The sequence below is a fragment of the Varroa destructor genome, unplaced genomic scaffold (genome assembly GCF_002443255.2).
Source record: "Varroa destructor unplaced genomic scaffold, Vdes_3.0 BEIS01000005.1, whole genome shotgun sequence".
NCBI lineage: Eukaryota > Metazoa > Arthropoda > Arachnida > Mesostigmata > Varroidae > Varroa > Varroa destructor.
This window is the reverse complement of record NW_019211458.1, coordinates 2,466,111-2,479,728: the sequence shown is the minus strand read 5'-3', so window position 1 is coordinate 2,479,728 and position 13,618 is coordinate 2,466,111. Positions and strand designations below refer to the sequence as shown.

The 13,618-nt window shown below is 38.0% G+C and overlaps 1 protein-coding gene across 1 annotated transcript in view; it reads right to left on the bottom strand.

Annotated features, from left to right (window-relative positions):
• The window catches only part of LOC111251003 (uncharacterized), a 19,781-nt gene extending 8,364 nt beyond the window's left edge, over positions 1–11,417 (bottom strand). The window contains exons 1-4 of the mRNA XM_086990939.1: positions 11,322–11,417; positions 10,418–10,631; positions 626–724; positions 86–165 (exon numbers count right to left, since the gene is read on the bottom strand). Of these exons, the coding sequence (XP_086847065.1) occupies positions 86–165; positions 626–724; positions 10,418–10,613 (375 nt within the window). The 5' untranslated portion in view covers positions 10,614–10,631; positions 11,322–11,417. The remainder of the gene's footprint in view (positions 1–85; positions 166–625; positions 725–10,417; positions 10,632–11,321) is intronic.
• Positions 11,418–13,618: the final 2,201 nt, after the last annotated feature.

Genomic DNA, 13,618 nt, shown 5'->3' with positions numbered 1-13,618 from the left:
TATATATATGGGCAAATCTTACTTGCTAGCTACTATTAATATCATAATCTACAAAACGGTATAACGAGTCGCTAATATTTCTTACCTTAATGTACTTTTTTCGTTCATAGATAGATCTTGACGGATGTCCCTTTAGTTCTCCAGCCTCATTTTCATTACCACGTCCTGAAAGATTTAAGATAAAGTTAGATTTATCAGAGGGCTTATTCTTGCGCTCGCCAATATCTAGGTGGGTCTAGAAGTGAGTCTTGATTGTATAATCTATCTTAATTTGATATCATTTTGTTGATTTCCAGCAGAATGAACAACGTAGGCGTTGCAGACATATAGAATTAAATAGGTGAATAGTTATCCTGTTATTATTTATTATTAGTTTATTATTAGTTATAATAAAAATTAGTTATAATTAGTTATAAATAGTTAATAAATAACCTGTTATAGCTCGTACATTTGGGCCGTTTTTGAATAGTAATAGAATATTCCAGTAATTAAATGAGTAAATTGACAAGTTTTATTGTTACAGAATGAACCCTTGAAGTGGCCAAATTTTTGAAAAGGACCAAAAACGTTTCATGGCAATTTAATATCGATTTTCCTAAAATTAGATAAGAGATAAGGTACGTACCGTAAAGGTGATCCCCTATAAAGAGGACTTTAGGGAATTTTTGGTGATATGGTTGGAACCAGTTCCTGATTAAAGGTAAGTTGATCCTCGAGAGAGGCCCTGTCATTAAAAATGAGAGAAAGCAAATGCGGAAACCATTTAATTATTGAAGTAGCTCAGCTTGTAGCTCTGGCAGCATAGATCATTTTCATCACTGAAAGGAATAAAAATAACCAATCAGTGCGACTTATGCGCGATCTGGAAGGCAAAGCTAAACGTGACCTATATTTTTTGTTTTTGTATTTACCTATTGAATGCTCGCGGCCAAACCACGAGATTCATAAAAATAATTCTAAGCAACCTTCTTTATAAAGAAAATACTAAATCAACGAAATCAACAGCAGATTATTTTGTTACAGTGACGACAGATAATGGGTCATCAAGGTAGGTTAGAATTTCTGAAGTTATATCCTTAATTATACCCGTATACTGTGATCACACAGATTTTGATGGACGGCATCTGTTACTAAGTAAACAAAAATTAATAATCAAGTACTACTGAGGTAAGGGTGCAGATGTTCAATGAAAGCTGATAGTAAGACAAAAGGATTATATTGAACACAAAACAACGAAACAAGCTTAGCTGGCCATATATTCCAAAGGTCACCTCTGAAAATTGCTGTAAGCAGTGAGTGAGCAGGCAACGTGTAGAAACACAAAAATAGGTATAATGAACTCCAGTTTATCGTCCATCCCAAAAGAGAGGAGTCGTCAAGGAGCGGATGGGGAAATGTGGATGAGTGAAAGGGGATCGTCCATCTCGATTCAAAAATACGGACACAGTTGATCCACCGAAGACACGTTTCTGTTTGTGATCGGCTAAACGATTATAGAGCCATTGGGGTAATAATGAATTATGTATCAGCGACTCCATCGACTCCGAATAACCTCCGAGATCCGCCAGTGAAAATTTACTCCCCGGGGGGGGATTTACCTAACTCGCTTACGTCACATACAGCCTCGTTGGCATCGCTCCGACTGGCAGTGTCTGGAAGATAATGAACGGGTGGTTTATAATGATATACGATAAGATCTATGCCACTAATTGTACGCAATTCAGTTAGGAGTTCGAAGGCAGGTGCAATGCCCAGTGCTATCAGCGCCGATTGCGGAGGCAGTAGCTTTAGAAGAAGTGACACGATTCTAACTAGAGAAACGATATTAAGCTTCCCCTGTTGAAAAAATCAGATGTTAGCTGTTGCGCCGATGGACTTTAATTAAAATTTCTGAAGGGACGAAAGGGAAAAAAGAGTCGCATAATTAATCACATAGAAACAAATTGCAGTAGAAACAAAGTACCAAACATTCGTTTTTCATACGCCCAACTATTTTAGTCAACTTTGAATGTCAATTTTACTTTTAAGTAATCGAGTGTCTACTTATACAATGATTTATAAATACTGTGCCTTTTGTGTTGTATGTTCGAGGTAATCAACATGTGGTATGATTTTTCGTAGTGGTATATATCGAATGTTGACGCAGCGAGTACTGCATGTTCACGAAACATCCTACAGAGTCGGGTAACCGAAAATGTAATTATTTTAAAAGGGGTCATTTCTGTTTAATCGAAAATGAAATTTCTGGCTCGTCGTTCGTGGCGGAGTTGATGTTAACGTGTATTATCCGCTTACTAATAAACCAATTTGTGAATATAAGCGATTCGAATGAAAGGAGGAAACGTTCGCTGGAAAAAACGTCAAATGCGTCAAACACTTGGTCATATCAGTCAACATAGCGCGGAGTTACTTCACTCCGTGCTATTGCACTTCCGTCTGGTGATAATGCCGGCTGCCATTTATCGCTAAATACTATGTCGATAAACCCTGTATTACTATTAAGATAGCATCTACTAGACATAAGCATCTACAGCGTCTGCCTCTTTTTGCTGGTCCAGCAGACATCTCCCGCCCCTATCTATTGTATAATGTTTACCGTTCATCCAAATAACGACAATACCTGTTGTGCGGAGCGTCCGCATTGCGACGTGCACATACATCACTCATGCACACAGAGTGAACGTTACTTTTCTATCTATTTAACGTTATCTAGTCGTTATTTTTGATTCTAGCTATCAGTTGATTGCTGGAAAAGGGTCTTCACAATGTCCGCGACCACGGAGCTCCGAAGACCGATCATAGCAAACATTGACCCACAGTTTCCGCCACTTTATCAGTTTATCTTGCGTAGGCATCTTTAGTGTTCAGTGATTCGTTTTAAAGCATACTTGTACAATACATACAAATGGCATATTCTTTACTAGCAAGTATTCTCGCGACCAACGTGGGACTTGAAGTTGAAATTGCAAACAGGAACTATTGAATTCGCCAAATAAGTTTAAACTAAGGGACCATTGATCAGGCTTTCCTTGCTTAAAAACTTTACTGAATTATAAACGCAAATCGAACACTGACTAATTTTCAAATAAAGCCAAAGAAGAAAAAAAGCCAAATAAAGCAAGAGAAGAAAAAACACCGCCTAAATTTATACTGTGTTATTATATAGATAATACAACGTGGAAACATATACCTAATTTACCATTCGAATATTTAAAGTAGTACCAAAGATAGTAACAACTTTTAGGCAGTCAGGTTTGCGCAACAACAAAAGTCTCACTTTATCATAGAACTAGGCACGCCAAACCTCTCCACTATTAAACACGAGCGACAAGCCTTGTGTCAAAATTACAAATCAGTCACCAAAGTGGCAGATAGGCATTCGTACATTCATAGCTCTGAAGAAAATTCGGGAAAAAATTCAATACTGCAAAATGGCTGATGCTTCGCTTGCAGAGGCTCTTAAATTGTAAAGTCATCAGGAGTGCCAACAAACGGCTAACGTCAGTTGCTTTAGTGATTTATTCCGATAAGGGTTCTCATCCTGACTGCCATGTTACCTAGAGCTACTGGCGTCTAGAGAAAGCACCATTTCAGCTAGACAGATGGAACTGCTACAAAGGAACTTGTTTTTGTAACATGTTAAGCCTACATTTTTTGCAACATACTTAGAATGGCGTGTAGGAAAAAATCGGGTTAATGACCCCATATCTCTCCGCTACTGCGACCGCTATACGAAAATCAAATATCAGTTGCAAGTACAGCGAATGTGAACTTTCTGCGAAACTGTAAAAATGTTAATTGTAGGCAATCCCATTTGGTCTTTCGTGCACTACTATTTTATGGTTGTGGTCCATTGGATTTGTATGTATTTTTATTACGGAGTACAACTCAGTGAGACACTGATAGGATAGCAATTTTTATTTATACACACAAACTGTTTGGGAAAAAAAGGGGTGCTCGACTGTTATGTTGGATAGGGCGTCTAATGCCGAGAATATTTACTTTACTCGGCGCGTTTGCTGTCTTTATTTCCTCCTAGCAAAAAAATTAGATTCTGTTAGGACTCTGCAAGGTCATATTTGACCAGTATAGATGCTATTACACTTTTTGCCCACTATTTATGCAAATTTGGACCCTCAGCTTTACGGCATCAAAGCGAAGCATTTATTACAAATCGTTTCATCCTCTAAAAAATGACAGATTTCAATGGAGTAGGTCGTAGCTGCTTGGGTCACACGTAACATTAAATGAAAAACGACTCATAATAAGAGTGAAAAAGGAGTGATATTTGGAGACAAATTCAAATCTCTCGCAAATGACTTCCTTTTTGATGAATGAGTCTTTCTAATTCTACGCTGGTCACGTACCGGAGATAGATTGGTAGCTAACGATGCCGTTAGCAGGAGAAGAATGCATATTATAAAAAGTTCAATTATTTAAATTTGAGTATGGGCTCTTTGAAGAATCATCGGCTAATAAGGAAGACACTATTCTCCGATGGGAAATTGACTCAGTTTGATAAGCTAGCGTTCCCACCAGTTCAAGGGGCATGCCATACCCCTAAGTTTTTAACGAACGCAACCTGAATTTATACGTTACATAACATACGTTATTATTTACGTTATATACAGCAAAAAAACAGAACTAAGGCAAGACTTTCTATCAAAGTCTTGCCTTAGTTCAAGCACCGCGTCTTTGGACATCGTGCAGCCTAGCGACGTTTGACTCAGCTGCGCGGGAAAACGAAGCTGGAGTTGGTTCCGTTCTAATCGTGTTCTCGTTATCCGAATTTCAAAAGGTCTTTGATGATATGCCTAGTGAAAACCATTGCTTTGTTTAGAGCATGACAAGTATCAGAAATTTAACAATTTCATACGGAGCTTGATACACGAAGTCGAAACGAGGATGGGGGAGGGAGTACTTCAAAGCACATGCATTCTGTTTTCCATCTTCTTCTTCAAGTGATATAGTTGTGCGCTTAAGCGACTAGGTTTTTTTGTTAAAAATTACTGTCGATATTAACTACTGGACCTGATAAAATAAAAAACGTTCCTTATACATGCTTTGTCATTCGCACATCAAGCAGGATACGTACAAAAGTGTATTGATTGCGAAGCCCTCGACAAACCTTTGCTTAAGAAATCTAATGACTTCAGAAGGTTTTCACTACGCCATTCAAATGAAGATTCCGCGCGACGGTTGGCCTACTAGCGTCCTGAAGCAAAGTGCTGTATAAGTGCAGCTCGTAGCTATCAGTTCCTTGGTATGTCCTATAGCCAATGCTAATTTTTTGAGAAAAATACACTTGCACATCTAAAGAGAATGTATTATAGCCTTGGTAGGGTTCATGGAGCTGTGCTGGTCAGCGCAAACTGATTTTTTTTCCACTTGATCCTCTGTAAACCTTAATACACCTTGGCGATATTTGTCGTATATTCTTTAGGGAAATCATCTGAACTTATCCATATTCTGCTTATCAGCATGCGGAACATCACGAAAACCGTGAACCGAAAACCGTAAGTGATTCTTTGATTAGCTTTGATTAACGAAGGAGAAAAATTGTTGACTGAAATCTACATTTTACAAGTTTTTGTGAACAATTTTAAGTAATTCCATCACTCCATAATAGCGGACGCACGTTTCGGTGGCGACGGTGGAAATTGTTTAGAACAAGGTTCGACATTTGCGCTTATTTTTTCAAAAACCACTTATATATAGCCCTAAAAATGCGTTCATTCATAAGTTCATTGTAATGTAGCCAGCGGTTTTCTGATTTTTTTTTGAGACGCGGTAATAAACGCTGTCGACAACTTGTAATAACGGTACAACATCTATTGAAATAGCTAGCTGATGGACTATCTACTTTGTTATTCATAATGGCATTTGCTGTTGGGTCATATTTATTCAGAAGCAGTGACTTGTATTAGGCTACTGGACACACACAACTTCACTGGTTACTTGAAGAAACACAAAGTTAATTAGTTCAATTGTAGGGTCAAAAACAGGTCAATATGCTTAAAACTTCGAAAAAAATCTCTGCTGTTTGGACGACGTCCAGTTGTTATCACCAGCCGCCACAAAGTGTATATCGCTGTTTTTTTTAGATAGACATACACAAACATAAACAACTTCAATAAAGCACTTTCGCTTTACGTGCAAATATGCTCTTTGATATAGCCTTCACAATATTTTTTATCCTTCTACTTTTGAGAAGTTTATAACAGTCATGATAATTTTCAATTGCATGCTTTTTACGCTCGACAAGGAGCTGATGGCAGATTGTAATTTCTCCGCTTCGAAAATGTTTGCCGGCATTTTTTTAGGCAGTGAACGTACTCCTAATCACAGAAATTGATGGCTGTGCTTGCAGCCTCATTACTAAGTTGAAATTGAATAATGAATGAAAAATTGCATTGTGTAACAATGACTAAAACCAAAGAGTAGTGCGTAAGCATATTTAAAAAAGCAACAAGTGAATATAGTTAAGTTTATAATGCATCATCATAATAATATATAATATGACATTTTATACGCACTGGCGTTGACGGAAGTCATAACAAAGTGATCCAACTAACTTGGACCTATACGTGGTCAAACGGTGCCTTATGTAAAACATTTTTTTTTTTAAATTTCAGGGGCAATGCGTACCTTTCTGTGCATACATGCGTATCAATTCCAGTAACTGAAGTAGAAATGTGTTTAGTATACATCAAGTTCGCCGCGACCATTATGCACTGAAAACGTTTCTTTTATAAATGTTGCTTCTGACATAAACATCTTAGTTCCGAAATTAGCGGGAAAAAAACGAGTTTCATTATTATCCTGTGTCCAAACTTAGCAAGGTTTACATCAATTTATAAAAATTCGCTGTCGACATGCGTTATTTAGTTAACTAGCAGCTAGATAAGTTTTTTGGGGCTCGTCTTTTTCTTGTTGTTCTTCGGCTTTTCTATCGTTGACCCGCTGCTGGTATCACTTGCTGTGGGACTGCCCTATTTCCGGACGTCTGGCAACTGAACCAGCTGTGAATCGAAACGCATAGCACTTTAGCTCTTTATTCCTTCGAAAGCGACAGATTCATTCAAAAGCGTGGATTACTCAGATGTGCCCAAAGGTAAAATGGAGGTTTAGGTTCTGAATGGTTGGAATGAAGGAGAATATGTCTCACGATCGTTCGTTATGACCACTTGAGCAGACAGCGCAATGACTGACGACCCTCAAAGGTGTACGCCGTGGCGCTGCTATCGGACGACAATAACAACAAAATCGCTTTTCAGCGCATTGCTATGTAGAATAGCATTTAACAACAATAGGTTGCTACGAAGCAAAATGTTCATTAACAGTGAGGAACTATCGGCCGCTATGAGGCATTATTTTTAACGGTACTTCGGGATTGATACATCGAGGCATCTAGCAGGATCTGACGAAAACGCTCGTTGTAGACAGCTTTATATTTTCTCCGATCCCAATTTATCAAACACGACAGATTGTACTGTCAAGAACGTATTAGAATTATAGCAACCTTTGCCATTATTACTATCGGATTGTTTATCGTTGCTTGGAACAAAGGAATTTTTATGGAAAAATGATTAACCCTTTCATTACGCGTAAAAGTACTACGATTGCTACTAAGCTAAGATGCACACTGGCTTTGATACTTTTAAGCTTATTTGAAACAATGCGCGCATGGCTCCTGGTCGTGAAACGGGTTTTCTGACGTGTTACAGATGACAGTCTGATCGTCACGTTCTTTTATATTCTTACATATTTATATACGTTTAGGATTCGCTCAAAATTATCAATTTTCACTGTATGTATGAGCAGTTTTAGATGATAGGTTCGGTAATGGCCGAAGCGATAGCAAGAGTGGTATAATAAGCGTAATTTAGCGTAAGCCACTGATTCGAGTCCCGAAACATCCACGCGAAACTATAGTGGCCGAGGTCGGTCAAAGAATAAATTCGCTTTTTAAGTCTAGATATTACCTAATATTTGCAGAATTGTCGCAATGGCTCCATGTGCGCTTCCGATATACTGAATAGAATCTAATTGAGCAATTCAGGTAATTCAACAATGGTGAGAGCTTTCGAAAATGCTTGTACTGTTCTACTTGATATATGATATTTTAGCAAAGGCGATGGGGGTCGACAAATTTTAAAAAAAAGTATGACACCTCCAAGCAGAAAAACGCGACCTATAACGCTGTCTATGGATCTTAATCATTTGATAACTTTATTAAGCTCTCTATTACTACCATACCGCGAATATTGTATACATTGTCCATATATTTCCGTCTCTGGCTAGCTGCAAACAAAAATGATCCCAAACAGTCGTTAGAGGAAAAGCAAGACGAAGCGGAGGTGTCTGTTTTTGAATCGATACGGGTCGATTTATCTAGGACCGTACAAAGACGGCCAGCATCTTTATTTATGTATATAATTTTTTTTTTTTTTTTTTTTTCTGTTTTTTACGTTCTCTCTCATACGTGTAATAGTTAGGTATAGGGTACAAAGAGAAAAATACCGGAACGGTGTGTCACGGGGTTTTATAACGTTGACGAATATTGTATAACAGCAGATGGCACTCTCTGAAGATTCATGAAACGACAAAGGTCCGTTCTTTGTCGTGAATTCAAACAACTACTTCTTTCAAAACGGAATCTAATAAACCGTCACAACTAGTATCCCGGTATGATCTCAGTAGAAAAAATAATCGGGTGAATAGAGCTTAAGAAATAATCCTCGACTTTAGAATGTAATTATTTTGCAACACCTCGGTACGTGTAGTATCAGCTGCCGGATAGGTTATCGGACGAGCAAAATGCATATACGGTAGACCTTCCGAGCTTTACGATCGGTACCGGCGTTCGGTATTCCATCATACGGCTCGTCCGTAGAAGTGCACGAGGCGTGTCTGCGCCCGCACAAAATCCTCAAGTTTTAATGCGCTGCCCACTACGCCATCATCGGAACTTGTGCAAATCTATGATAAGTTCTGTAACAGCGAGATGGGTAATTATTGGTGAATGTTGGGAATTCAGCACCAGGTTCAGCTAAAGACAATATATCCATGCGCAACTAACGCGTGTGGCCAAAACAAGATTTTATTAGTATCTTTTCCTCCATTACATCATAATGTGCGACCAATGGAAGACTGGCACTCGTCATACCAGTGCAGGCCTGTATATCTGATATCAGAAAAAGCAAAAGTAGAATCTACCCTTTCTATGGTCGTGGCGTTTGTTTTATTTCCCTGTATAGAGTTTTGCTTTTCGACCGATGATGCAAACTATGCAAAAGCTTTCGTTCCGCCCCTCAAGGCATTGTCACCCCATTGACAACAACGACAGTAAGACATTATCAAACACAGGATATTCCCCTTCTAAAAAAATAACGTAGAGTGCAACGCAACCAATCGGAGCTTATCTCGGAACCAGCGAGATAAGCTCCGACTGTCGGATATATCTGACATTTGGTGAAACGAATAAGTAGGACAAGTAAAACTTACTATGCCCAAATACGATATCTGTTATATATTGATCGCCAATTAGCGAAATCAATGGACGCACGATGTGCAATTTGGTGCTGTTGTTCTATTCCCACCCAATATAAACTACTCGATTTGAGTACCATGATAATATATCCATCACTTTGAAAAAAGGCGAATCTCTGATTCAATTTATGGAAATAGTTAATGCGCTATTTGTCAAAGGACACACTTTTGCAGGCGATAGATAGAAAGCAAACAATCACCAAATGTTGCTAGAAGCAAGTCTTATACAGCCTACCCGTGATATTTTAAATCTATCCAAATAGGAAATTATCGTTAAAAGCTTTTCAGTGTGTATTATTATTCTATTTAGATACATATGTAGGAACTTTAATTGCAAATTTTGCATTCAAAGTTAGCTAATAACTTACCTTTAGTCAGATGGGCACCTGTATCTTAAGCATTTGTAAACAATTATACATGTACACATATTATATCTATATATTATATATACGTATTATAATATCGCCGATCATTTAGCTATGGTTGTTATGGCCTATCAATGAAAATTATACATGTATTATTTTCATTGATAGGCCATAGAATCATTTCGGAGTTTCTCACTACAATGATACTAGTGTATCATATAAGTGTATGGATCGTAAAACACATATATGGTCTTGTTGCAATGTAATTACTATTAGAAAATTTAAAAAAAAAATAATCTAGATGGTTCAACAAATATTTTATGACAGCAGTTCCTTCGACACTTGACTGGGTGTTTAACACCGTTTCCTCTGCTGTCGTCAGCTAGACAGGATGCGGTCAATATCTAGAAATAGTATTAAATCGCATACCATAATATTATCAACAATGTGACCGAATTATTATATGCAATAGGCATTTCATTTAGAAGATAGCGACTTACTAGAATTAACGTGCTGGTCTTGTATAGCTCTGGCATAGTTCTGTGAAAAAGCCTTTGTTGACTTGAGTTGGTCAGCAGCCGTACTAGGACCTATTTCAAGGGCATGACAGCTGTTATGTAGAAAGGACCTTCCAACGACCAGCAGAACTGGCCAAGAAAAAGCCATGGGTAGACAATTGATTCGTCTGCGCGTCATATGAGGTCTTCGCTTAGTCTGAAAGGGAACCGTTCGTTTTAGATTCATGTATTTATTACAGTGTGTTTCGGGTATACTGTGAACCCCCTGGTTATAACGTATGCTTTAAGAGCGCAGACGAGATATACTACAATAACAATACTAGGTGTTTTAGAGTGTTTCGATGATATCACTCTTCAAAGTTTCATTCCCGGCAATTTTCAAACAAAACTCGTCCGTCGTTTCGAAATTACAGATGTAACTTAAATAAAATAATTCGGTTGCGAAAAAAGTATGTTACATGTAAAAAAAAAAAAAAAAAAAGCTTATTGTATTACCAGTTTGGCCAACTAAGCGTTGGCAATTTCTTTAACCACACCTATTCACATGTGGGCATAATAACGTACGTACGTGCTATAGATTTAAGCCCCATAAGGAATCGATACTTGGCGTATGACACACTGCACCCTAATTTAAATAGGTCAGGTCGAATTTTCTGGGAACCTAAATCTTCTGGGTTATATAATAATATTATTAATCAGTATTCGAAGCAGCCTAAAGTATGTATTTTAGCACGTACATGCATAGGAAAGTAAAAAGGACGGATGTACCTAATATACAATAGGCGCATATTGCATCTTGTTCTTTTTATGAGTTTAGACTATCGTGACACTGAGTGTGCTTCTAATAGACCTCGTTAGTTAGTAGATAGTTAAAAAGGTTCACTACCTTTGGGGCAATGAGAGGTGGCCACCTGTTTCTCTCTATTTTTCCTGTCGTTGCGTTTAAAAAAAGACCAGCGACGTCATGCAGAGTATGGCCAGTTGAAACTGGCAATTATTTACAGACAGAATGAGCACTTTAGCTACTGTTTAATTGGAACGAAATGGTATACGGCAGTCGAAAGGAATTATGACCTTTAACCAAAATGTTGCTTTCTCATGAGTTTTTCCCAAACCATAATAATTTACGTACGGCCTAATAGCGTGTTATTATTATTATTGAAAAGAAGACAATGTGAGATCATTTCAGGACAAATAGTTTTTTTTTCTGTGGACCAGTACGAGATGGATAATTAAATATGGATATTTTTCAGGATAAACAGACTGAAAACGACCTGGATCCTGCAACGTAAATCAAATGCATGTATTAAGACTGTACGCCTGTACTCACGTACCTGGCTATAGTAATTTAAAGCTTGCATTTTTTACTTTCAAGATCAATCTTAATTAAAACAAGTGACACACATATACATATATATATATATATATATAGGGGCATATGTCAATAAGTTAACTATTATCACGGAATATTCAACAAACTTTTCTATGATCGCTATTTTTTACGCGCAAGATAACTGTTAACCTATTTCTCTCTTTATTTCTGTGTCAACTGTAGGCCAACATTCTAAACGTACTTTTGCCCCTTCGCTGCCCCTATTGAATGCATGGCAAGTATGGCACGGAAAAAACAAAAAATCAACGTGACCACATTTGCAGAAGTCGACTTTTGGACTTTCATTCCATTCCAGATGATTGCTTCAAAAACCAAAAGGTGTGGAAGTTAAAGTCGAGCAATTGAAAGAAGTATACGAAGAAGACCAAAAATACAGGCTAAAACTCTATTGACAAACTGCTTAGATGGCAAGCGGGGTCAATCTAGCAGGCAGAGAGTATAACTAGAAGAGTTCTTTAATGTCTTTATAGTACCACAACGATCTTACTATTTGTCGCACAGATCCACGTATTTTAATTGCAGGGATCAGTTTTTCATTAGAGTGTGTGTTAAGCAAGTACCTCGCCTCAGCAAGGCAGATGGTGGCAAAGGAAATAAAAAAATGTAAAGTTATTAAGAAAAAATCGTTACTGTTTAAAGTCGATATCAACGAACTATGCATCATCGTAGTCGACACGGCTTTGCCATACTCATTGAACCGCAACACAGAAGACTAAACAAGAACTTAATCAAACAAAGAATCTGGATATTACCTCTCCAATAGAGTGTATATCAGACAGGCATTGAAAGAAGACTGTGCTGAAACGGGTCACTATACATACGGTGATTAACAAACAGATGTAGGTTAATAGATCTAGCTATTTTATAGACTAATGGCTTTCTGTTTAGACGTATTTTGACTTAGAGCCTCAATGTCATGAATGAACAAGTCCAGCAATTTACACACTCATAACCAATCATTTAAATCACGTAAATTCCAGATAGCACACACTACAATAGCCAATGAAACGGGGTATTGCTAACACATATGATATATTTAATATTCTTTTCAATCTAGCTCGAGTTCATTATACGTACCGAATAGCTAGAGATAATTAGTTGTTAGGCATAGCAAGGAGGCCTGACGTATGGTGTGTGCAGATTTGCCACCATTCACAGCCACAAGTATTCTGATTTCTGTCTACTGAAACTAGCACACGTAGGCAGATCTCTAATTTAATAGCAATTATTGGCCACAACAACTATCGTATTGTGGTTGTCTAAAAATCGGAAACCAATGTTTGGCGTTAATTTAGCACAGTTCATGACGCATTTACGGAACAAATGCTGCTATTCTAAATCGATACGACCGTTCCGTACGACAGTGGACAGGGGTCTGAGCATCGCGCGTTTCGCGCTTACGGTGCTACGGCGAACACGGGGCGGAAGCTCCGCAGAAGAGAGGGTTTGCGTCCGCAAGTTTCGGGGAGAAGGTTCAATAACGAAAGAAAGGTTAGACGAGCGAGAAAAAGTGTAATTGCGTCAAACATGAAGACGGAAAAAGTTCTTTTTTTCCATTGCGATATTGTGTCGTGTGGAAAGGCTAACTATTGAATAGAAGAGCTATAATATTGCGCTGCTGATTAGTATCTAACCGTCATACAGTTATACCGAAATGGACACCTGGCCGTTTGTAAAAGAATATAGCGTTCGTCGTTCATCGTAAGTAATTAATCAGATCAAGTCGAAGATATAGGACGCACTTTTCGCGAGCGTTGAGCCTTTTCCACTAATCACGTATCGCCTGAGGC